This window comes from Vitis vinifera, chromosome 9 (assembly GCF_030704535.1).
Source record: "Vitis vinifera cultivar Pinot Noir 40024 chromosome 9, ASM3070453v1".
Lineage (NCBI taxonomy): Eukaryota > Viridiplantae > Streptophyta > Magnoliopsida > Vitales > Vitaceae > Vitis > Vitis vinifera.
This window is the reverse complement of record NC_081813.1, coordinates 22904269-22931220: the sequence shown is the minus strand read 5'-3', so window position 1 is coordinate 22931220 and position 26952 is coordinate 22904269. Positions and strand designations below refer to the sequence as shown.

At 39.1% G+C, this 26952-nt stretch overlaps 1 protein-coding gene across 2 annotated transcripts in view; it reads left to right on the top strand.

Moving 5' to 3' along the window:
• LOC100265030 (uncharacterized) overlaps positions 1-26952 on the top strand; it is a 47211-nt gene that overhangs the window by 14027 nt on the left and 6232 nt on the right. Inside the window, exons 14-21 of one of the 2 annotated variants that reach the window (XM_010656979.3) lie at positions 2203-2476; positions 2594-3897; positions 10960-11362; positions 11454-12379; positions 12464-12529; positions 12612-12737; positions 24432-24676; positions 24768-25999. In XM_010656979.3, coding sequence (XP_010655281.1) covers positions 2203-2476; positions 2594-3897; positions 10960-11362; positions 11454-12379; positions 12464-12529; positions 12612-12737; positions 24432-24676; positions 24768-25999 — 4576 coding nt within the window. The remainder of the gene's footprint in view (positions 1-2202; positions 2477-2593; positions 3898-10959; positions 11363-11453; positions 12380-12463; positions 12530-12611; positions 12738-24431; positions 24677-24767; positions 26000-26952) is intronic. The other variant, XM_019222267.2, reaches the window with a different exon arrangement.

Sequence of the window (26952 nt, the reverse complement as noted above, 5' to 3'; positions counted from 1 at the left end):
GGAGTAATGTGTGCATGCGAGTGTGTGGCTTGCATGCTCATTTTGTTGAAAAAAAATGATTATTAGCAACAAAAAAAGAATTCTCTTTACTTATCAAAAAAGAAAAAAGAAAAAAAAAAGAGAATATATGAAAGTGACAATCATGTATTTCGCTCTAAGTTGACCTAAGTTCATGGATAAACTGCATCTACATTCTCTAAGGTAGAAATAATATAGGATACATAATATAATGCCTTTTTGGCAACTCCCTGTCTATACACCTCCTCAAAAGCATTTGTGGCTAACAGAGCCAAAAGTTCCCGAAATACCCCTCTAGATTGCATGAATATAATACAAATTCTCCAGGCTAAGGGTTGAGCCTGGTACCATCAGGCCTCACATAACAATGTGATTGTGTGTAAGCCCCAAAGCGTTCATTTGGAATGGTATTTAATGACTCTGGGTGTCATTTTGGGTGATCCTTTACATGGTAAATCCTAAATATTTGGTCAACATCTAGATGGGTAGGCCTAACAATTGTGGATCAGTTTTGATGGATTGCAGTCTTTTCTCTTAAAGACATCTCCTATAGATTGGTGTTACCACGCTTCATATTTTACCAGATTCGATGGGGGCTCAGATTAAGCTTTTGTTGGGTAGGGTATTATTAGATTGATGCACCAATACCAATGCCCATCATAAGTGAGTAAATAATTAAACATGCACTTAGCAGTATTTAATGTGGTTTGTTAAGTCATCCCTACATCCAGAGGTGAGATGGGACAATCTACTATAAGCCATTGAGAAATCACAAAGGATAAGTAATTGATCTTCAACTAAAATCATAATAGTTCTTTCACTCTCTTGTGTATTCAACAACTCAACACCTCAACACCTCAACACCTTAGATAGAACTTGTGCTCTAATGCTACTTGTTGGGGCCCTGAGAAGTTTTGATATTCATTTGTTGGGTGGGGTGTGGTTAGATACTTAGACAGTGTGTGATAAAATTTAATACTTATTACTTAATGAATCAAGTTGACTTTAAGTTGAATTATTTTTAAGTTGTTGACTTAAATCGTATTACTTTATTTTTACTTTAGGTATTAAGGTTGTTTGATAAAATGAATTTAATTTTTTGAAATGGTCAAAATTACTTACTTAGCCTTATTAATTTTAATTAATTTTTACCCTCATTAATTTTAACTAACTTTTATCTTCATTAATCTTAAGCAATAAATTTGTTTGTTATCCATATTAAAAATATTGTAGATATGCAAAATAAATATACAATATTTACTATAAAAAAATGAGTCATAGATGTGGAATCATGATTGTAAAAGAAACTCTCATTGGATATGGACAAATGGGGCAAAGGAGATTTGTGATTTAGAATAAGTTAATTATTTTGACTTAATACTTAAAGTTATTTTTAACTTTAAATTTTGGCATTAAGTTATTTTATCAAGCATGCTTAATCCACTTAATGACTTAAATTAAGTTGTTAAGTCATTAAGGTGGTGTTTGTTTTTTGGCTGAAAAGAAAAAGCCAAAATATTTGGCTTTTTCTATTCAGCTAAAAGTAATTTGTTGACATCATCCAACATAACTAAAGTGAACTCGTTATCAATAGATTCAATTTAGTTATGTTAGATGATGTCAATAGGTTACTTTTAGCTGAATAGAAAAAGCCAAATATTTTGGCTTTTTCTATTCAACCAAAAAACAAACACCACCATTACTTAGCAAGCATCTTAGATTGAGGTACAAATGCCAAGATCCAACATATCACTATAAACAAGAGAGAAATCTTAGAGGATAGAGAAAATTGATGCAAGTCTAAGCCCTAAACCAAATCGAATTACCATGCTCCTAGTATCTATGCCCTACCCCAGCCTTGAAATAAGCCCATGTTTCCCTGCTTTAGCATGTATGTAACTGCTTTCCCTTACGTCTCTACTTCCCATCTCTTTCTCACGGGTTTCCAGAGGACCTTCCTTTACAAGAGCATTTTTACAAAGGGATTCAGATAAGATAGGAATTGAGACAAAATAAGTATCTGAGACCATTTCTAACATTAGGCCATGTCTTAGGTAAGGAATTGTTTTCTCATTCTTTGTAGTTTCTCATTCTTGGTGGAGTTTAATGCCTTATTTTATCTCAAGATGTATTTTAGTTTGGCTTCATTGATAGGCATTGTTTTCTCATTCTTTGTGGTTTCAGCTCACTTGTGCCCGCTTACTTGAGATCCTCCCTGTTGTTTTTGAAAAACTTCAACTATCATTTCATAACCTGGATGGAAGTTCTGGGATGATGGTAGAAAATGTAGTTGACTTTAAATGGCTTCTGGATTTGATGGACTGGGGAAAGTCAAGAGTTCCAGTGATAGCCAGATATTGGAGACAAACTATGATTTCATTGCTACATTTACTTAAAGGGTCATGCAGCGATAAGTCCGCATCGTTTATTAGGGCCATTGAAAATCTTATTTCATGTGGTGAGCTTATCCTTTATTTTGAAGTTGTTTTTTTATTGGTTTTTCATCGCCACAGAATCACAGTCATCATTATTTTATTTTCTACTTTACCTTATGTATTTTTTCTTTTTGATTTAGATAGCCTTATGATGGATGAATTGACGGAACAAGTAGCTCACCTTTCCGTTTCATTATCGAATGAAGCTTCTTGTATTGTTGGAAAGACAGACTTGAAGTCAAAAGCTTTTTTCTCTGAGGATTCATCCTTTGAGAGACAGCACTCAGCTTCAGATTTGCAACCTTTTGCCTCAGACGACATGGATGTGCAGATTCTGGATTCAGTAACTGTATCTAACAAAATGGATAACAACAGTGTAATTATTCTTTCAGATGATGAAACAGAAAAACAAATTTCTTCCAATAAGGTCATCCTATCTGACAATGAGTTAAGTCACTGCATGGTGCATGGCAAGCCTGTGGCGCCTGGTGCTGATAAAGAAGCATCACAAGATGACCTTGCAAGGAAGAGTATTTCTGAATATGACACCTCAAAGCAATTTTTGGAGGCTTTCCAGCAAAGAGATGATTCAGATACTTCTGGTCTTGCTTCTCAGAAGCAGGAATTGGATACAACAAAGGACAGACAAATATCTGCCTCTCATCCCAAACCAAAAAGTGTAGATAGTAGGAGAAAGGAAATAAACTCCAAATTCAAAGTGAAAGACTCCTTCCCATCCCAGTTTAAAGGTAATTTGGTGAGCACATCTGATAAAACTGCCAATCTCAAAATTATGGATCAAGCACTCAACAGAGTGGCTTTAAAAACTGGTGAAACAGCCATAAAGGAGTCAGTACGTGATATTGCTGATGATCCTTGGGAGCTAGCCGTCAAATCTTTGAAACCTCATCAGTCATGTCTGACTAAACCAAGTGCCTCTATTCCAAAACGGCAAGTCATTCAACTTCAATTACCTGGAGAAAATAGATCTGGCTATCTGCGTAAGCTGGATGCTGGAGTCAAAAGGTTCAAGCCTCCAAAGCTTGATGACTGGTATAGACCCATTTTGGAGATAGATTACTTTGTCACAGTAGGGTTAGCATCTGCAAGCAAAGATGAGAGTCAAACTGTTAATAAATTAAAGGAGGTTCCCATGTGTTTTGAATCACCTGACCAATATGTTGACATTTTCCGGCCATTGGTTTTGGAAGAATTTAAAGCACAGTTACATAGTTCCTTTCTAGAAATGTCTTCATCTGAAGGCATGTGTTGTGGCAGTGCATCTGTTTTGTCAGTTGAGAGGATTGATGACTTTCATCTTGTTCGCTGTGTTCATGATGGCAGTGATTCTGCAGCCTATAGAACCTTTTCAGAAAATGACCTTGTTTTGCTAACCAGACAGCCCCTGCAAAATTCTTCCCATGAAGTTCATATGGTTGGAAAGGTATTCCATTATATAGTTTTATGAAAACTTAAGAAAGAGTTGAGCAAGTCTTTTACAGTTGCAAAAAGTTACATTTCTGTTATCTACTCTGACTGCATTGGTCTATCCTTAGTTTTTCAAATTGATGACATTTCTTTTACAATTGTCATGAATTAGATGTTTTTATCCTTCTGATTGATGATCTTTATGTTGTTCATTGTACATATGATCATAAACTCTGCTTAAAATTTTTCTAACTTCTAGGAGGTTTTTTTTTGAAGGAAACTGAAATTGAATTCGACAAACTTCTAGGAGGTTTTTTTTTGGAAGGAAACTGAAATTTAATTTGACAAAGTGTGAAAGCATATATTTGATATTTTGTTTATAGCTTCATTAAGAGAGAGCAAATGATCCTTCATTACTAAGTTCTAGATGGGTCCAAGAGCAAGCTTAGAGTCCAGCCTAATGCCGTGCTTTAGTGGGTATAGGAGTTACTATTCCTTATTCTAATAGGATTTGATTTTGGGTTTTAGATGGAGTGTTAGGTTTTCCTTATTCTACTAGGATTCATTTTTAAGTTTTAGTAGGAAGCGCTAGTTTGTTTATTTGTTTATTTTTATTTTTATTTATTTATTTATTTATTTTTATTATTGTTTTTCTGTTTCTATTTCCTTCTTGTTATCATACTAGGATTGTGAAGTTGGTGATCTATATATAGAGCTTGTACCCCATTAGTATGATTTTTCTGGAAGGGAGGGAGCTTGTGGTGACTTTGGGAGTGAGGTGATCAGGACTTAGTGGGTGCCCCTCCTCTACGCTGACTTAAGCTTAATTTTGATGGTTGTTCATTACAATATAGGACAAATGGGGATTGGTGGAGTATTTAGAAATCTTGGAGGCAATATGGTTAGAGCTTTCCCTAAGCAAACAGGGTTGAGCCTGGTTACCGATAGGGGAGCTCCTAGATTTATTGGAGGAATTGATAAAAGCAACCTTGCAGGCTTTTAGTTGCCTTCTGGTAGAGGGGATTCAACTATTGTCATTTCCTAGGTGTTTCAAGTTAGAAAAGGATCTTCAAGATATGATCCTGCCATGTACAGTACAGTGGATTTCTCTAGAGGCCTGGGCTATTCCTTTCTTTGGAAGCTTAGATCAACCAAGTAGATGCATGTCATTTGGAAAAGCTAGGAGCCAACATTGGAGGTGTTTATTGGGATTCAATACCTTTTTGAAGTCCCTAGATTTGGATTGGTATTTTACTGGCTTCTATTGAGTGTAAATAGATTTAGATTTTGAGATATGCTCGGTGATATTTAAGTGGCAGTTGGTATTGTTGCCTTTGGTTTGTCTTGATGGATATCTCATCCTTCCTTATATCATGCTCGCTCTATTTGATAATTTGAACATGTTGTTTCTTTTAGGGGATTGAAAATAACAACATTTTCAGGAGGTTTGAAGATCTTAAGGTTGTGTGATGTAATGCTAACCCTATTGTGATACCGATATATCCTAGCGTCAGTTCGTAGACCCTCTCAGTGTGGTGCTAGTCTTTCTCTTTCTTCTCAATTTTTTATTTTTTTTCCTTGCAATGCCTCTTCTTCAGACCTTTTCTATTGATACCATTTAAATCCTTAATTATTACTCGCATGGCGTAGAAACCCTAGACCAACTGCTGTATAGTCCTATTTATGTACTAATTCATTCCAAACAATTCTTGTATAAACCCTAATGAAACCCCAATACTCAGATTCCCAAATTTTCTCCATGACAGCACTTGATTCCAACTGCTTGATACTTCATCCTTCCTATATTGTTAACCTTTCTTAATCTTTGACCAGTTAATTCCACTTATGGAGTAACAACATTTTATCCAATTTGTAGGTTTATATGTTTATTTTTATTTTTTACTCTACTATCCTTCACAGTTTGAAGTAAATTCATTTGTTAAGGTAATCATATCTGGTAAAGTGTGGCTTGAGGTGAAATCTGACTCTTTTAAAATCTGTGTGGGAGAGACTAGTAAGGGTAGAAAGTAGATTGTTGTTAGAGGTGGTGATTTTTCCATCTGGATCAAGTTTTGGGAGAAGAGCCTGTCTTGGCTTCTTGAAGGAGTGGAACCATGTTGTAAAGGAGAAGTTGTCCCCCCTTTGCAGTGTTTGGAAGGAATGGGGGAGGGTTTTTTGCTCAAATTGCAGAGCAATAGTGTGGATATTTAGTGCTCTGTTTGAATTGGTGAGGGAAAGAAATTCATGTTAGTTTTTCCAGAAGGTTAAGGCCTTCTAGGAGGTTAGGTTGCTTTAGCCAAGAAGCTCCACTTCCTAGGGGTTGGTGGCCTTAACAATAAGAGCACTCTAGCTGTTTTTAATGCTGTGGGGAGGGCTAAGCTAGTGATAGGTGATGAGATATGGATCCAACTAGGTGAAATGGAGGTAAAAAATTGGAGGACTTCTTGTGGAACTGCTTAGTGGGGAGATGGGGGAACTTTGATGATCTGGAGCCAGTGTTGTCTTCGTTAAAACAAGTTTAATATATGTGTTATTCCTTATTTTATTTTATTTTTTTGAGTTTTCTCAATATTTTCATGAGTTTTAATCAATTTTTGTTTTATCAATTTTTTTTTGGTCAAAATTTCCATCAATATTTCTCGATACATTCTGATATCTCCATAAAATCCAATTATCAATATATCCACAAAAACCGATTTTTTCATCCTTGATAGGAACAACCGGTCCTAAGGGTGACTCCCTCGCAAAGTGTTGTTCCAACCTTCATCATTGCCTCCTTCATCAGGGCTGATGCTGTGATCATCTAAGAGTGGTCATGGCCTAGATGGGCTTCTTTGTCTCGATTCTTCTAGAGGGTGGGGTAGCTGTTTTGGAATGGGTAAAGGGTCTTCCATGCAGGAGGGATACCAAAGGGTATTTGGGAGAGAGCTAGGGGAGAAGTCTTTGACAAGGGGGAGGGGTGGTGTGAGGTGAGTTTTGTCCCTTCGAGCAATGGTCTTATGTCAAGATGGTTAAGTTTAGCATATATCCAAGGATGTCCATTGAGGGGTTCAAGGAGGAAATATTAACTCTATTAAGAAAACTAGAGGCAAGAAAAGGGAAAAAGACGAAGAAAATATGGAAAATTTTAAAAACCGAGAGGGAGCTGTGGAATTAGTGAACTATAAACAAGCAAAAAGGAAGGAAGATGCTATTGGTAAGGGTGGTTGGGGCCTAGTTGTAGGGAAGTAATGAAAGTGAGAATTCTCTCTTAGAATGTAAGGAGGATCAATTACAAGGAAAAAAGAAGGATTTTTATGTCTTTGATTAGATCTGAGAGAGTAGATGTGGTTTGTATGTAGGAGACAAAGATCAATGGCATATTAATGGGGTTGGTAAGGAATCTAGAGGGTAGAAGATGTGTAGATTAGGGTGCAATAGAGGCTTAGGGAGCTACTGACAGAATCTTGGTAGCAGGGGATGGAGTGCTTGAATTGGTTGTCTTGGAAGTGGGGATGTTTTCAATTTCATGTTGATTCAAATGTTATGAGGATGCTTTGTTTAGGTATTCATGGGAGTTTATGATCCTTCCTATAGTAGGGGAAAGGAAGACTTTTCGGTTGAATTGGGGGATATTAGAGGTTTGTGGGATGATCCATGGTGCGTTGACAGGGGTTTTAACATGGTCAGACTTTTGGGGGAAGGAAAAAACAAAAATGGCCTAACAACTTCCATGAGATGTTTTTCAGAGATTATTGAGGACTTGAACTGCAGGATATTTTGTTGAATGGGGGTTCATTCACTTGGTGTGGGCGTGAGAACGATCAATCACATTCGAGACTAGACTAATTCTTAGTGCTAGATGAGTGGGAAAACCATTTCAAAGGCCTTTTGAAAAGTGTTTTGCCAAAACTAGGGTTAGATCACTCTCTTATTTTACTTAGGGGCAAAATAAGGAGGGGAAAAACTCCCTTCAAATTTGAAAGAAAGTGGTTAAAAGTGGATGGGTTCAGAGACTTACTAAGGGGCTGGTGGGTGGGATACAGGTTTAGTGGGTCTTACAGTTTATTCTGGCTTCTAAGTTGAAGGTTTTGAAGACAGATTTGAAGGTGTGGAACCATGAGTTGTTTGACCATGTCTCATTTAGAAAGGAGATGGCCTTAAGAAAGGTGAACTTTTGGGATGCAAAGAAAAGAGGAAATATGCTTAATGCTGAAAAAGCTAAAGCTAGTAGGGGTAGACAAGGAGGAGTGCCTTCAATGGGCCTTATTGGTAGAGGCCTTGTGGAAGTAGAAATCTAGGTAAATTTGGTTGAGGGGAGGGGACAGAAACACCAAATTATTTCTCAAAAAGGCTGAACGCCTATACAAAGAGGAGTTTCTTATCTAGGATTAAAGTGAATGGTGGTTGCCTATTTGAAGAGGAGATAAAGGAACAGGTAACTCATTCCTTTATCTAGTACAAGTGATTAAAGACCAAGAATCAACGGGATGATGTTGGACACTTTGTGTAGGCATGATATTGAGGCACTTCCTTTCACATAGGAGATTGTCTCAACTTTGAATTCAATGGATGGGGATAAAGCTCTAGGTTTAAAAGGTTTCATAGTGGTGTTTTGGCAAACTTGGTTGGGATTTGTGAAGCTTGAGGTGATGAGCTTCTTCAAGGAGTTCTATGAGTTCAGTTCTCTTGAAAGAAGCTTAGATGCCACCTTCTTGGTAATGATCCCTAAGAATGGAAGGGCAAAGGAGTTGAAGGATTTTTTGGCCTATTAGCTCGGTGAGTGGTTTATATAAGTTGCTTGTTAAGGTTTTACCAACTATCTTGAACAAGGTGGTGGGGTCAATTACTTATAATTCTTAGAATGCTTTTGTGGAGGAAGGCAACACTTAGATGTGGTTCTAAATGCCAATGTTACAATTGACTCAAGGCTGAAGAATGGTTTAAATGGTTCGATATGCAAGCTTGACATAGAAAAGACTTATGATCATGTTAGTTAGGCTTATTTGCTAGATATTCTTGACAAATTAGGGTTTGGTCAGAAATGGATTAATTAGATCAAATGTTGCATCTCTACAACTAGATTTTCAGTGCTAGTAAATGGATCCCCTAGTGGCTCCTTTCAAAGCTCTTTGAGGATTAAGGCAAGGGGATCACCTTGCCCCATATTTGTTTGTATTAGCTATGGAGGCACTAACTTGTTTATTGAAGAAGGCGAGGGAAGGAGGATATATCTTGGGGTTTAAGCCTTGTGGAAAGGGTGGTGATGGTGTGGAGGTGTCCCATCTTTTATTTGTTGATGTCTAACCAAGACCAAATTCTTTATCTAAGTTAGATCTTCATGTGGCTTGAAGTCATCTAAGGTTTGAGGATCAATTTGGGGAAAAGTGAGTTAATTCCGATGAGCAATGTTCCTTATATGGAGGAATTGGTGGTTGAGTTGGGGTGTAGGAAGGGTGAACTCCTAGCTATGTATTTGGGTCTTCTTCTAGGTGCATGCTTTAAATCGAGGGCTGGTTGGCATTCTATGGTAGAGAGAGTTCATAAGAGGTTGACTATTGGAAAAGGCAATATCTTTCCAAGGGAGGGGACGGGGCTTACTTTTATCAAGAGCACTTTGTCAAGCTTGCCCACTTATCACATGACTCTATTTGTTATTTGCAAGAAGGTGAGTTATAGGATTGAGAAGATTCAAAGGGGCTTTTTTGTGAGGAGGGGGTTCTTTATTAAAAAAAACCTCACTTGGTGGATGGGAGATTGCTTGCAGAGAGAAATGTAAAGTGGATTTGGATGTATGCCTCAAAGAATGAGTCCCTATGGAGGCAGGTTATTGTTGAAAAATATAGGGAGGAGAAGAGAGGTTGGTGCTCCTGAGAAAGTAAGGATGGTTTTGGTATAGGTTTGTGGAAGGCCATTGGGAGAGATTGGGAGAATTTTAATAGCTTAACCTCTTTCAAACTAGGTAATGAGAGAAGGGTGAAGTTCTGAAAGGACAAATGGTGTGGTGATTATACTCTAAGAGAGTCTTGCCCCTTGTTATATTCCATAACTTTGACAAAGGATGTTTAGGTGGCGGATATATTCGATCATCAAGGCGAGGGAGGGTATTGGAATCCTCACTTTTCTGAAAGGGTTGAGGCTTTCTTTTTTAGGCTTTAGGGTAAGGATGTTAGAAGGGATGAGGAATCAAAATGGAATGGATGGATGTAAAAAAGGGAAAATTTTTAGTCAAATCACTCTTTTTTTAGGGTAGGAAAGAGCAGAAGTTTTCCCTATGAGGACTATTAAGAATTCTATGGTTTTGACTAAAGTTAGTTTTTTTTGCTTGGAAGCATCTTGGCGCAAGGTTTTGACACTAGATCAATTACAAAGGAGAGAGTGGTCTCTGGTGAATTGATGTTTTCCATCTATGAAGAATCGATAAATCACATCCTTCTGCATTGTGCAAAGACGGGGTGTTATGGAATTTGGTGTTTTCCTTATTTGGAATTGTGTGGGTGATGCCAAGTTTAGTAAGACAAACCCTCTTCGGATGGCATGGTGCTTTTGTTGGCAAATAATAAAAAAAGGTCTGGAGGGTTGCTCTATTGTGCACTTTGGACTTTATGGAAGGAGAGGAACTAGAGATATTTTAAAAGCAAAGAGATGCCTGATCAAGTGTTTAAACTCACTTTTCTTTGTAACCTTTTGATGTGGGTTAAATTGTATATTGATTTTTTATTTTTGTGTGTGTGGGTTGTGGGGAAGGGTGGGAGAGGTGGGTGGGGGTGGTTCCCTATCTATGATAGATTTTATAAATTCAGTAGGGTCCCATGAAGGGACTTTTATTTTGTTGCCCTATCTTTTGTATTTTGGGCTTTTTGTCCTCTGTATATCACCTGTGTATTTGGTGCGGCTTTGCTTGGTGTTGTTAATATAATTTCTTTATTTGCCTTTCAGAAAAAAAAAAAAAAACTAAATAATTCCTAAATGATATATCATCAAATAAGAAGCTGTGTAAATACATGGGTGGCTCTCCATATATTAGAATTTAATGTATATTTGGTGAATTCCAATATTTTACTTGATATATTCTATTGTTTCTGCTACTCTTACACAGGTGGAGAGACGTGAGAAAGACAGTAAGAGCAGATCAAATGTTCTAGTCATCAGGTTCTATCTTCAAAATGGTTCTTCACGTTTGAATCGAGCTAGAAAGCTTCTTATTGAGCGGAGCAAGTGGTATCTAAGTCGTGTCATGAGCATTACATCTCAACTCCGAGAATTCCATGCACTGTCATCAATAAATGATATCCCCATACTACCAATGATCTTGAAACCTTTCAATGGTTCTCTTGGTCGCAGTGAGTCTAGAAAACTAGATCCGAGTAAATTGTCCCAGCCCTTGCAGCGAATACTTGAATCATCATATAACAGCAGTCAACTTCAAGCTATCAGTGTTGCTATTGCCTCTCCTGATTCAAAGAAAAATTTTGACTTATCCCTTATCCAGGGTCCACCAGGTATGTATGATTTTACACTGCAATAATTATCAGAATCTGCATTTTACACTCTATAATGTGCTAATGCGTTTTGAACTACATTCATGTTTAGGTACTGGGAAGACCAGGACTATTGTGGCCATCGTCAGTGGTCTGCTCGCTTCCCCTTTAAAAGGGGTTAATATGAAAAATTCTGTAGATGGAAGTGTGAAACAAAGTAGCATAGTATTCACCAATTCAAGGCCGAAGATGAGCCAGTCTGCTGCAGTTGCAAGGGCATGGCAGGATGCAGCCTTGGCTAGGCAATTGAATGAGGATGTAGAACAGAGTTTAAAACCAATGGGAACTTCTGTGAGACAAAGGGTGCTCATTTGTGCTCAATCTAATGCTGCGGTTGATGAGTTGGTATCAAGAATATCTAGTGAAGGCCTTTACAGTAGCGATGGGAATATGTACAAGCCATATCTTGTGAGGGTTGGAAATGTAAAAACTGTACATCAAAATTCACTTCCATTCTTTATTGATACACTTGTTGATCAGCGTTTGGTGGGAGAGAGGATGGATCTTACTGATCCAAAGAATGATTTGAGTGGGGATACTTCAGCACTCCGGGCTAGTCTTGAAAAGTTAGTAGAACGAATTAGGTTGTATGAAGCCAAGCGTGCTAACTTACGGGGTAAAAACTCAGAATTGAAGAGTTCTTTGGATGATGAGACTCCCAGGGTGGATGACATAAAGGAAACATCTGATGCAGAAATTGAGGTGAAGCTACGAAGACTGTATGAGCAAAAGAAGGAAATCTGTAGAGACCTTGCCACTGCTCAAGCACAAGAGAGGAAAGCTAATGAAGAAAGCAAAGCTCTCAAACATAAATTGCGGAAGTCCATATTAAGGGAAGCTGAAATTGTGGTAGCTACATTGAGTGGCTGTGGTGGAGATCTATATGGAGTCTGCTCTGAATCTATATCAACTCACAAATTTGGCAGATCCTCTGAAAATCATCTGTTTGATGCTGTTGTGATTGATGAAGCTGCTCAGGTATGCTTTTCTTTGCTTTTCATTTTATTGAACTGGTCTATCTTTCTCTTTCTACCCTTTTGAGTTTTTCTCTTTGTCGTCCAGGCTCTGGAACCAGCTACTTTGATTCCTCTTCAGCTTCTAAAGTCAAGTGGGACTAGATGTATTATGGTAAAGAGAACTACCTCCTCTATGATAACTATTCTGGTTTAAAAATCAATATTCAAGCTGTCCTTGAAATTTCTAATTGAAGGTTGGTGATCCAAAGCAACTTCCTGCAACAGTTCTCTCTAGCGTTGCCAGTAAATTTCGGTATCAATGCAGCATGTTTGAGCGTCTGCAAAGGGCTGGATATCCTGTTACTATGCTGACCAAACAGGTGAAATGAACTGCTATGATTTTGAGAAGTTTTTGGCTTCTTATGGTCATCTTTGGGTTATAGTCAACAGTAGGCTTATGAGCATTGATATTACTGACTCAGATATCTCTGTTGAGAATTTACAATTTTGAACCTTCAATTCGAATATCCAAAGGTGTTGATAGGCTCCCAAGCCCACACCACTAACCCCAAAATGCCACACCAACAAAAGATTATGCTACTTAAAAAATTGGCTCTAAAATGGTTAAATGTATTCTCATTGTAACCTCAGTTCCTTTATTTACTCAATTGGGAGCAAATAAATATCTATCAGATATTTACTTTTGGCTGTTTTAGTAATTCTGTAAATTTAATTCAGAATTTGGATGCAAATTTAAAAATTTTGTCAAACTTTGGCTAAATGGTCAGAAGAAATTTAAAGAAATGGTTTGTCCATGTTGGCAATGCATTCAGTGATGTAGATGAGTGCAAATTACAAAAAAACTTTCCCTTGATAGTTTGTACAATTACATGTTCCCAAAATGTTTTAATTGGTGAACTTTTTTTTTTTGATAGGTAAAGATGGGTATGTATGAATTAGTAATAGAAAAATGTACACTAGAGTACACAGGATGTATACAAGGAGTACCTAAAGGAAGGCCTTGAAAGATAGTACACAAAAAACACCCTGACACGCAACAAGACCCCACCCACTCTACAAAATCAAACAAAGGCATTAAGCCTTTGCTTATGTACATGCTAACCCAAGCTGAAAGATTACAAAGGAACAAGAGTTTTATCCTTTGGTCATTCTATTCCTTATAGTCAAAAGCTCTTTGATTATGTTCCCACCAAATTGTCCAAAAAATTCGAAGGGGGGTAGCTTTCCACAACTCTTTCCTTTTCTTCCCTACAAGGAGCCATGCCAACTTAAAATGGTATCTTTTATTGAAGAAGGGATCACCTAATCTACACTATATAAGGAAAACATTAGGTGCCATAGAATCCTAGCTTTGGAGTGGTGAAGAAGAATGTGATCAATAGATTCTCCCCCCCTCCCCCCACCCCAGTTTACAAAGATAACATCTATTCACTAGTGGTCACCCTCTCTTTTAGAGATTATCTAAAGTCAAAACTTTTCCTCAATTGGCTTTCCATGAAAAAAAGCTCACTTGGATGGGACCCATGTGTCTAGATAATGTTTGTTGGAAGATGGACCACCCTCCCCACCTCCAAGGCTGCATAGAAAGATGTTAGTTGTTGTCCAGTTCTTGCCTTTCATTATTTCACTCATTTTTGGGTTTAGTGTGCATTAAAGATGCTTTAGGTATCGTTCATTTATTAAATTAATGGTCCTCTTCATTAGCTTATGGTGTATGTTCAACTATGTAGCCTAAACACTTCAGAAGGATGGTTGCGACTCCTTGTATGCCTAAATTATTTTAGATTAATTTTTTCCATTTATGGATGCGCTAGAATATGATTTTTTCACTTTACTAAAGAAAAGACTGTAGTTAAAAAAAAACTATGTAAAACTCTTTCATTGTTCAAAGGTGTGCATTTCTTAATTTGATGGACCTTTTTGTTAACATATGGTGTTTCTGAATGTTTTCCTCTATACCATGAACTTTTGAAGGGGAATTGTGACTTCTTACACAACTGTATATATGAAGAATTTTTGGATTAATGCACATGGCTACACAAATGAAACACTGTCCAGACATGCTTGAATATGATTATTTTTTTCAATAAAAAAAATAATGTAGCTTTAACACAAAACTGTCATAATAAGGAAGTAGTTTGAGTAGGACATGATATAATTGTGCACAGTGTTTCTTCCTCTCCAAGCTATGTAATTTTAGTATATTTATCGACCTGATTAGTTAAACGTATGTACTTGTTATATATAGTTTCATATAAACTTCTAATTACTTATTGTCAATGTTTTAAATGGCCAAAGGCGGTCTTGAGGTGAGGTATAACCCTTGAGGCAAAACAATGCATAAGCCTCAATTTAAACAAATAAATAACGAAAAAATTATTAAATAATTAGAAAAAATACTCATAAAGTCTCAAGAAAATTCAATAGTAATAAAGGCATAAACTTCATTACAATAAAACTAATTATTTGTCATTGTTAATAGTTTCTTGAATGGGGAGCAGTGAATGTGAGGGAGGCAGCAGGGGAAATTGTGGTTTTTTGGGATAATAGAGCTCTTGAGCTAGTGGGAATGGAGGTTGGGGTTACTTGATTTCATGCTGGTTCAAGAACTATGAAGATGGCTTTGTGTGGATTTTCTCTAAGGTGTATGGCCCTACCTGTGGGATTGTTAGAGAAGATTTTTGGGCGGAGTTGGGGGCAATAAGGGGTTTGTGGAATGACCCTTGGTGCATTGGGGGTGACTTTAATGCTGTAAGATTTCCAGAGGAGCGATTGGGTGTTAACATTAGACTGTTTATGACAATGAGAAGATTTTATGAGGTTATTGAAGACTTGTAGTTGAGAGACCTTCCGTTGCTAGGGCATCCCTTTACTTGGAGGGGGGATTGAATATTCAGACCCAGGCGAGGTTAGATATATTTCGGGTGTCAGATGGGTGGGAAGGTCTTTTCAGTGGTGTGATATAGTGTCTACTGACCAGACCAGTATCAGACCATTCACCGATTCTGTTGGATGGGAGGGAGAGTGCGAAGATGACCATCCCCTTGAAAATATGTGGCTCAAGGATGAGGGATTCAAAGTGTTGAGAGAGAGAGAAGAAAACCTTAATTCTCATTCATATTATTCACTACTTACAATTGAGAAGTATATATATATATATACAAGCCTAGGAGAACTAACTACCATACATGTAACCTATATTAAAAAAAGGAAAGACTGTACACTATATATACATTATATTCAACACTCCCCCTTAAGTTGGAGCATATATGTCATATGCACCAAGCTTGTTACAAATGTATTTAATCCTAAGACCTCTGAGAGATTTAGTGAAGATGTCTGCTAGTTGATCATTTGAATTAACAAAACTTGTAGCAACACATCCTGATGCGATCTTCTCTCTAATGAAGTGACAGTCAACTTCAATATGCTTTGTCCTTTCATGAAAGACTGGATTGGATGCAATATGTAATGCGGCCTGGTTATCACAGATGAGTTTCATTTGTTCATCCTTTCCAAATCTCAACTCTTGAAGAAGATGTCTCAACCATATGAGTTCACATGTTGCCAGAGCCATAGCTTGATACTCGGCTTCAGCGCTAGATCTGGCCACTACATCTTGTTTCTTACTCTTCCAAGATATTAGATTACCTCTAATAAAAACACAGTACCCTGAAGTGGAACGTCTATCTGTGGGTGAGCCAGCCCAATCTGCATCTGTGTAACCAACAACCTGAGTATGACCTCTGTTCTCGTACAACACACCTTGGCCTGGTGTGCTTTTGATATATCGAAGAATGCGGATTACGGCATCCCAATGCCTATCACATGGTGACTGTAGGAATTGACTAACAACACTTACAGGAAAAGAAATGTCTGGACGAGTAATGGTGAGATAGTTCAATTTACCTGCGAGTTGTCGATATCTCCTAGGGTCTCCTAAAGGCTCCCCCTGTCCTGGTACAAGTTTGACATTCGGATCCATAGGTGTGTCTACCGGTTTACAGTCTAATATATCGGTTTCTTCCAGGATGTCTAAAGCATACTTCCTTTGGAAAAGGACCACACTGGAACTGGATTGAGCTATCTCAATTCCCAAGAAATACTTGAGTTTCCCCAAGTCTTTAGTCTGAAAGTGGGTAAAAAGATGTTGCTTTAGTTTCTGAATACCATCCTGGTCACTACCTGTAATGACGATGTCGTCCACATAAACAACCAGATAAATACATTGCCCCAAGGAGTTATGATGATAGAAAACCGAATGGTCTGCTGTACTACGAAACATGCCAAACTCTTGAACAACAGAGCTAAAACGGCCAAACCATGCTCGAGGAGATTGTTTCAAGCCATATAGAGAACGACGTAACCTGCACACTAAACCAGACTCCCCCTGAGCAATAAAACCAGGAGGTTGCTCCATATAAACTTCCTTGGCAAGATCACCATGAAGGAAGACATTTTAATATCCAACTGATAAAGAGGCCAAGAATACATAGCAGCCATGGAGAGAAGCAGACGGACAGAAGCAATCTTGGCAACAGGGGAGAATGTGTCACCATAATCAGAACCATAAACCTGAGTATAGCCTTTAGCAACTAAGCATGCCTTAAGGCGATCAACCTGACCATCAGGACCAACCTTAACTGCGTAGACCCAACGACAGCCAACGGTAGATTTACCAGAGGGTAAAACAACAAGATCCCAAGTGCCATTAGAGTGCAGAGCAGCCATTTCATCCACCATTGCCTGTCACCAGCCTGGATGGGAAAGAACTTCATGGGTGCTCTTTGGAAGAGAAACAGAGGATATAACAGAAACAAAAGCAGAATAAGGTGAAGATAATCGATGATAACTCAAAAAATTGTAAATAGGATGAGGATTACGAGTAGAACGAGTACCTTTCCGAACAGCAATAGGTAAGTCATTAGGAGAAGGCAGAGCCGGGGCAGGTGAAGCCGAAGGGATAGGAAGTGAGTCAGCAGGTGCCTCAGCAAAAGAGAGAGGAGCAACGACACGAGGGCGACGATGATAAACCTGAAGTGGTCGAGGAGGCATAGCATCAGGTGGGGAGACAATGGGAATGGGCAAGACTTCAGAAACAGGAAGAGACTCAGAAGTGGTGGAAAAGAATGGTGAGTCCTCAAAGAAGGTGACATCAGCGGAGATAAAGTATCGATGAGTCTCAAGGGAATAACAACGATAACCCTTCTGAAGTCTGGAATATCCCAAAAAGAGGCACTTCATGGCTTTGGCGGAAAGCTTGTCCTGTCTAGGAGTGAGAATATGAACAAAGCAAGTACAACCAAAGACACGAGGAGGAAGGAAATAAAGTGGTTGGTCAGGGAAGAGAAGAGAGTAAGGAATCTGATCATGTAAGACAGAGGAGGCATACGATTAATCAAATAACAAGCGGTAAGAACAGCGTCCCCCCAAAAACGAAAAGGAACATTACTATGGAGGAGGATAGTACGAGCTGTCTCAACAAGATGTCGATTCTTGCGTTCAACTACCCCATTTTGTTGAGGAGTATGAGCACAAGAAGACTGATGAAGAATCCCATGATGAGACATAAACGAAGTAAATGAGGCTGAAAAATATTCCCTGACATTGTCACTGCGTAACACATAAATAGAAATATTGAACTGGGTTTGGATTTCAGCATAAAATTTCTGGAAAATAGAGAATAATTCAACTCGATTTTTCATTAAAAATAACCAAGTACATCGAGAATAGTCATCAATGAAAGTGACAAAATACTGAAATCGTAAAGTAGACGCAGTTCAACAAGGACCCCAAACATCAGTGTGGACAAGCTGTCAAGCTCAAAAGGAGACTTTGCCCGATTATCAAACGCTTTGGGAACGAGACACGAGTATGTTTCCCAAGCTGACATGACTCACACGGAAGCGACGACAAAGTGGAAAAACGAGGGACCATCTTCTGGAACTTGGAGAGACTAGGATGACCTAGACGATTGTGAATGAGGAGAGGAGCATCAGTGGAAATGCAAACTGCAGGAGATGAATCCGAGGTGAGGTGATAGAGGCCTTGAGACTCACGTCCTATGCCAATCGTCTTCCCCGTACTCCGGTCCTGCAAGGTCACAAATTTATCAGAAAAGGTAATAGAGCAATTAAGAGTACGGGTGATTTTGCTGATGGAAATAAGATTAAAAGGACATTCGGGAGTATAAAGGACAGAAGTGAGAGGTAGAGAAGGCAGAGGAAGGGCCAAACCAATACCTTTAGCCACAGTTTGAGAACCATTAGCTAAGGTAACAATAGGTAAAGCAGAGGTAGTAGTAATAGAGGAGAAAAGATCCTTATTACCAAATAGGTGATCAGAAGCTCCAGAATCTAGAATCCAGGGTCCAAGAGAAGATGTGTGGGTAAGGCAGGCAGAGGCATTACCAGGTTGGGCAACAGAGGTAATAGAAGCCTGAGATGTCTGAGATGCGGAGGAGCTCGGAGGCTGAGGCAGTGGAGAATCAGAGGATTGGGCCATATGGGCAGTGCGAGGAGGCCGTCCATGTAACTGATAGCAACGATCGCGAGTGTGGCCAAGTTTATTGCAATAGGTGCAATGAGGACGTTGGCCTCTACCTCGGGTACTACTGCGTCCTCCTCGAGAGGTAGTTTGAGAAACTAACACAGAAGAATCTGAAGTGCTATTAGATGACAAAGTTTGAGTGGACAAGATACGGAGGAGGCGAGCAAACACATCATCCAAGGACGGAACTGATGAACTACCAAGAATCTGATCACGGATAGGCTCAAGATCCGGACGGAGGCCAATAAGAGTAAGGACCATGAAGAACTTGTCAAGCTGTGTTTGTTGAGCCCCAACATCAGGAGTAAGAGGCATCACAGTCAAGAACTCCTCCTTAAGAGAGCCAATCTGACCAATATAAGTAGATAGATCCAAGTCCTGTTGGCTGATATGGACAATAGCAGAAGCCACCTTATAAAGACGCTGGATATCATTCGTGTATAATCCTTTGGCCTGAGTCCAAAATTTAAAACAAGTTTTGTAGGCCCGAAGATGAAGAAGAATCCTTGGATCAACCGATTACCATAATACACTACATAACTGTGCATCTATCTTCCTCCACTGTACGCGGTCAACCTCAGGGATATCTGCCTCCTGGGTAACCAAGTGATCCTCATATCCTTGACCCATAAACCAAAGTTCAACAGAGGCAGACCAGGAAAGATAATTTTCACTGCCAACCAATTTCTCCGAAGTAATCATAGGAGATCCAGATATGACACAGGAAAAAATGGAAGTTTTAGTAGCCATATCCACTTATCTGGAGAATGAAGTATGTTTGGATCGAAGAGAGCCCTAATACGGCTTCAGATTGAGGTGTGGCACCACCGAAAAAGGGAGACGACCTCAGATCGCAGCGTGGTACCACCAGAAAGGTAGAAGAACACTTCCCAAGGCACGTGCAGGGATTGGGGTGGAGAAAAAGTAGCCGGAGCTTCGCTGGAAAGACTGTTTGGAGGGCCGACGGAGACAAAAATCCCCAAAAGAGGTACGTGCAGGGCTCGGATGGGAGAACCAGGGATGTAGGGAGGCTAGTCGGCATCAGGCGAAGCTGGAGGAGGAGGCGCGTCGCCGGCAAAGTCCTCACGCGCCCTCACGCGCCGGTGCGTGAGATTCAGTCGCCGGCCGTAAAAGTGCGCGTGGCCGGCGCGTGGATTGTTTTCTGGCTCCGGTGCTTTGGGAAAAGTTGGAGATCTCCTCCAGGCGCTCCTCTTGGTGTGGTCGGTGTCGGAAAAATATGGCGCCAGAAAAGTTGCCAGTGGTGAGTGTTTTCTGATGACTATTCGACTAATCGGAAAGTTTTGGGAGATGGGGAAGGTGACCGGAATGAAACACGGTCACTGGAAGGTTTCCCGGATGACACGGGGAAACTGGAAAGAATTAGGTTTTCTCCCTTGGCTCTGATACCATGTTGAGAGAGAGAGAAAAAAACCTTAATTCTCATTCATATTATTCACTACTTACAATTGAGAAGTATATATATATATACAAGCCTAGGAGAACTAACTACCATACATGTAACCTATATTAAAAAAAGGAAAAACTGTACACTATATATATATTATATTCAACACAAAGATTTAGTGAAGTCTTGGTGGATGGGCTTCAGTTTCAGGGGGTCCCCTAGCTTCATTTTGGCAGAAAAGTTGAAAAGCCTAAAAAGCTTTTTGAAGAGGTGGGACATTGATATCGGCAATGTGGTAGTTAAGAAAAGATTGGCCTTATCACAGTTGGATTTTTGGGATTCAAAAGAACTTAAGGGGTAATTATATTTTGAGGAGGGGTTTGCTAGGGAGGCTTCAAGGGCAGAATACCATAAATGGGGTCTTATGGAGGAAACAAGCTAGAGACAAAATCTAGGGAGGTTTGGTTGAAGGAGGGTGACAGAAATACTAGCTTTTTCCAAAATGGAAAATGCACATAGAATGAGGAATACTATGGCAAAGGTGAAGATTAATGCGGTTACCCTCATTGAGGAGATTGATATTAAGTTAAGGGTTGCTCAGGCTTTCCATTCTCTATTGACGGAACCATCTAGGGAGTGTTTCGATGGTTGATAGTCATGATGCAACAAAGTTGGAGGACGAGAAGGGGAGGCGTTCAATGCTTTGTCAGAATTTAAGGGGGATAAAGTGCCGGGGTCGGGATTCACTATGGTCTTCTGGCAATGTTGCTGGGATTTTGTAAAGGAAGAGGTTTTGGTTTCTTTATGGAATTTCATGCATAGGGTTGTTTTGTGAAGAGCCTTAATGCTATGTTTATGGTGTTGGTGCCAAATAAAGGAGGAGCTGAAGATTTGAAGGACTATAGACCGTTAAGTTTGGTGGGTAGCCTCTACTAGCTAAAGTGTTGGCCAATTGGTTAAAAAAAATGGTGAGCAAAGTGGTCTTCAAATTCTAGAATGCATTTGTGGAAAGTAGACAAATTCTTGATGTGGTGCTTGTAGCAAATGAAGCTATTGACTTGATGATGGGAAGTAATAGTTCGGGGGTGTTGTGCAAGCTTAATATTGAGAAGGCATATGACCATATCAGTTGGAATTTTTTACTTGAGGTGTTAGAAAAAATGGGCTTTGGGCGAAGGTGGATTAGTTGGTGTATCTCAAGACCAAGGTTGTCAGTGTTAGTGAATGGCACTCCATCGGGGTTTTTCAAAGCTCTAGGGTTCTAAGGCAAGGGGATCCGTTCTCTCCATATTTGTTTGTTCTAGCCATGGAGGTGCTCAGTTGCCTTCTTAGAAGGGCAAAGGAAGGGGGTTATTTGTCAGGTTTCAAAGTGCTTAGTAGAAATGAAGAGGGTTTGGAGCTTTCCCAACTTTTGTTCGTTGACAATACTTTGGTTTTTTGTGAGGCCTCTTCTAACCAAATGACTTACTTGAGTTGGTTGCTGATGTGGTTTGAGACTATTTTGGGTTTGAAAATTAACTTAGCAAAAAATGAGCTCATTCTAGTTGGAAGAGTGTTGAATGTGGAGGAGTTGACTTTCGAAGTTGGTTGCAAAGTGGGTGCTCTCCTAACCACTTATTGGGGGCTCCCATTAAGAGCCACTCATAATTCTGTGGTAGTCTGGGAAGAGGTTGAAGAAAGGTTTTGAAAGAGATTGACAATGTGGAAAAGACAATATATTTCCAAAAGGGGAAGGTTAACGTTGGTGAAGAGTATGCTAGCTAGCTTGCCAATCTACTTTATGTCTTTACTCTAGATGCCAAGGAGAGTTTGTTTAAGATTAGAGAAAATTCAAAGGGATTTCCTTTGGAGGGGGGGGGGGGGGGGGTCGTCTTTAGAGAGTAAGCCTCATTTAGTGAAGTGGGCTATTGTGTGTTCAGACAAGATCAATGAGGGTCTTAGAGTTAGATGCTTTTATTATCTAAATAAAGCCCTCCTTTGCAAGTGGAATTGGCACTTTGCCACCGAAAGGGATGTCTTTTGGAGAGATTATTTGTGACAAGCATGGGGAAATGGAAGGGGGTTGGTGCTTTAAGGAAGTGAAGAGTAGCCACGGTGTTGGGTTTTGGGAGACTAAAAGGAACTTGTGGGAGTTAGTTTCTAGTCGGATTTCTTTCTCGGTGGGCAATGGGAGAAGGATTAAGTTATGGAAAGACAAATGGTGTGGAGATGAGCCTTTGTGTGATTCGTTCCTCTCCTTATTTGCCTTATCTAATTGCAAAGAGGCTTAGGTGGCGGACTTGTGGATGCACTCTAAAGGAAAGGGCTCTTGGTTTCTTATTTTTCTCTAGATCCCTCAATGACTAGGAGGTTGAGACTGTGGAGTGCTTTTTGTCAAGCCTCCAATATAAGGCAATGGTTGTAGAAAGTGAGGACAAGTTGTAGGTAGTAACAAAGGGTGGATCCTTCTTTGCTAAGTCCCTCTATTCTATTCTTGAGGCAGGAAAGGTAGAAAATTTCCCTTCTAATTTCGTATGGAATGTGTGGGTTTCTCCTAAGGTAAGCTTCTTTACGTCGGAGGCATCGTGGGGGAAAGTTTTGACTTTAGACCAACTACAAAGGAGGGGATGAGTTTTGGCCAATAGATGTTCCCTTTGTAATGCTCATGAGGAGTCGATTGATTATATCCTCTTGCATTGTGGGAAGGCGAGGGTGTTGTGGGAGATGTTGTTCTCTCTTTTTGAGGTGCATTAGTTGATCTACGCTATAGTTAGAGAGACCCTTTTAGGGTGACATGACTCCTTTGTTGGTAGAAAGTGGAAAAAAGTTTGGAGAGCAGTGCCTTTATGCCTTTTCTGGACATTATGGAAAGAGAGAAATAGAAGATATTTCGAAAATGTGGAGCTTTCAGTTCAAAGGGTGAAATTCTTGTTTTTGTGTAACTTATTATCTGGGTTTAATTTATTTATAGAAAATTCAACTATGTCTTTAGTCAATTTTATTGATTGGTTGGGGTTAGATTGAGGGAGGGAGTATTTTTGTTTTCCCTATACTTTTTGGCACTGTTTGGCGGCTATTGTATACACCGTGTGTACCATGGTGCGCCCCTTTTAGCACTTTCATTAATGCTATAACCATTTACCTATAAAAAAAAAAAAAAAATTCCTTTTTCTTTCTTCTAAAATTTAACTCTCATGGTTTTGTCAAATAATTTTCAATATTACTATCACTATTACAGTAGGATCCTCCTAGGAATATAGTCATATCCAATGGCTATATTATCCTCCCCATTAGTCTTAATATCCACTCATTCTTCTTCTTCTTTGTCCATTAATTGCAGTGATATTTTTCTTATCTATCAATAATAAGATAATGATTATATATGAGATTAGCCATTAAGATAGTCAACAGTTCCCCCATTCTTTCTTCTCAATCTCTTTTTTTCCCTTCCATTTAAAAGGTTAATTGAAAGCACTGAGTCCTTATTTCGTAAGAAGTTAACCAAGTCAGGACCCAACACAATACTCATGAATTCTATGTCAAAAGCTCACAAAAGCATAGATGATAATAAAAGCCATTAAAATTCACTCAATATTGAGACTAAAGCCTCTTATAAAATATATTCCAAAAGCCCACAAAGGATGAAAACCCTTCGGATATTTGAGGCTTAGGCCTCAATAGCCTTGAGGCTATAGTGTGAAAGCTATAAGCCTTGACAGGGTGAGATGTAAGCCTCAATTACACTACCTAAGGCTATAGCCTCAATTACCCTACCTAAGGCTATAGCCTCAAGGCTAATTCACAGAGTCTTGCCTTAAGGCATAAGCCTCAATAGCCTTTAAAATAACACAGATTTTTGTGTTTTTTCTATAGCAGTGTTCTACATAATCTGGATTTATTGTGTTGGTGTTTTTGTGTCTGTTGGGTCTTGTCATATGCGTTTCCTGTGTCTGTTTTTCTGTTAGATGTCATTTGCTCAGTTTGTGTTCACCTTATGTTTTACCCCATTTTATGTTGCTTTATTCCTTTTAAATTTTTGTAGAGGCTATTCTCTGGAAGTTCTACTTCACTCCAGATGCTTTAATACTTACAACTTACAGGTTGTTTTACCATTTGGCAGTATAGGATGCACCCGGAGATATGCCGTTTTCCTTCTTTGCATTTTTATGATAGCAAGTTGCTAAATGGGGAAAATATGTCTAGCAAATTAGCACCTTTTCATGAAACTGAGGGCCTTGGACCCTATGTATTCTTTGATGTTGTTGATGGCCAGGAGTCTCATGGTAGGAACTCTGGTACATTCTCCCTCTGTAATGAGCGTGAGGCTGATGCTGCGGTTGAAGTACTAAGGCTTTTCAGGAAGAGGTATACCTTCTCTTTCTTCCTTTCCCCCCTCAATTATCATGATTTATCTAGTTTATTGCTTTTAATTTTGGATTTTATATTCTTTGTATAGGCATCCATCTGAATTTGTTGGTGGGAGAATTGGCATCATAACTCCATATAAGTGTCAACTTTCGCTTTTGCGTTCACGGTTTTCAAGTGCTTTTGGATCTTCCATTACATCCGATATGGAATTCAATACTGTGGATGGTTTTCAAGGTCGGGAGGTCGATATTCTAGTGCTTTCTACAGTTAGAGCGGCAGGTCCATGCTCTGCAGCATCTGGGATCAACTCAAGCAGCATAGGGTTTGTTGCTGATGTAAGGCGGATGAATGTTGCTTTGACAAGGGCCAAGCTCTCCCTGTGGATTTTGGGTAATGCAAGAACATTACAGACAAACTGTAACTGGGCTGCTCTCGTTAAGGATGCTAAAGAAAGAAATTTGGTTATATCAGCTAAAATGCCTTACCAGTCCATGTTTAAGAAAGCTTTAAAAAACCCTAGTTCAGAAAATTCTGATTATAGTTCAAGACAATCAAGGCATGGTAAAACTGACATCACTAGCAAGCGTGCCAAACAAAATGAGAAAAATGCTAAGGAAGTCTGTGAAAGGAAAGAGAATTCTGTCAGCAGTCAATCACAAATTAACAAGAGAAAAGCTGGAGATGAACATGACCTTTCAGCAAGGAAGGAAGATGTCCAAAGTAACAAGAGAAGAGCCAGTGAACTATGTGATTTTTTAGCAAAGAAGAAATTTCCATCTTCAGTTGTTGCACAACGGGATAGTAGTACCTCCAAGGATGTGAAATCTTCAACCATGGGAAACAATACTGATGGGGATGGTAGAAGTAAAGAAAGTAGGGAAAGGCAGCTTCACTTGAGGAGTACTCATTTAGGCAAGGGGAAATGTACACATGAAATTTCACAAACTAATGCAGATCGGTCTGAACAAGAAATGGGTGATGGCAATAAAATTTTGAAACCACAAGTGTTGAAAGGAACTTCAGAATCTTTAGATCATGGGGGAAATCAAAAGAGTATGGAAGCATCAACATGCTCTGCTGGTAGTATCCTTGAAGAAAACGATGCGAGTGATAGACGTAGGGCACTTAAGGAAGTTGACACTGCCAAAGATGTGATTTCAAAAAGGAAACAACAACGTGAGGCTGTTGATGCTCTTCTTTCTTCTGCTCTTATACCTTCAAAGAAGTCTGCAGCCTCATTGAAGGCAGCTCCTGCTAAAAGGTCTCTTTCCCCTGCACTAAATGCAGGTTGTGACATCAACCTGCCTAAGCCAAGAAAAGGTGAGCTCCTTTCTTTGTTGTTGTCGTTGACTATTGAAAAACCTTTTTCTAGTGAGGAAAATACAATGCTTTGCAAAGTGGTCTTCTTATTACTGTGGTTAAATGTTTTAGTTGGCAGTAGCATGGTTATTTTGCAGACTGGATTTGTTTATGGAATCATTTATTTGGTTCTTGGGGCTTTTTATGTTCAGGTGTTAAATTTGATTGCCTGGTTTAGAAGTAGCTTTTTCCTGCCTTAGTTTTTGATAATTATATCCTATTTGTTGATAAGTAGTCAAATTTTATGGAACTTAAACAAAAATATTGAATTTTAAAATTTGATTTCTTAATGCAATTTCCATAAGAGGTGCTCATTCAGTAGGTTCATTTGTGCATTGTAGAACTCATCCCTCTCAATTGTGTAGTCTGAAATCATTCTGCAGTATTGAGGTAAATATTTGCATTTTAGAATTTATACAAGGCTTCTCTTCAAACAGATCAACATTGAAAGCAATTCACATACCGGCTCTGATTGATGGTATCCACAGTTAAAACCTGAACATTTCAAGCACCATTCTGGTTTGAATTAGAAGAGAATTGGAGGCAATTCCATAAATTAGAAACAAATTGGGGGCAATCATTTTAAAGAACAAGGTTGGCTTTTAGGGAGGGAGGGAGGTAAAGAAAAATTGTAGTTGTCTTCTTTTCTGGTGTTGAGGGACTACCTTGGTTTTCTATACTGCAGTATCTTCCTAATAATTTGCTGCATATTATGATGAGAGCCTGGTTGAAGATTCTGGGAATGTTTCCTTCTCTCCAAATAAAGAATCTAATACTGGATAGTAAATGCTACATGTTAGGCAGTTGAGCTTAAGGACTAAACTTTGAAGCAGTTCCTAGGAAAGCACTACTAGAAGAGGCAGTGAAGTGTAAAATTTCTCCTTTTATTTGGTCATGTTGGCTAGTTATGAGGA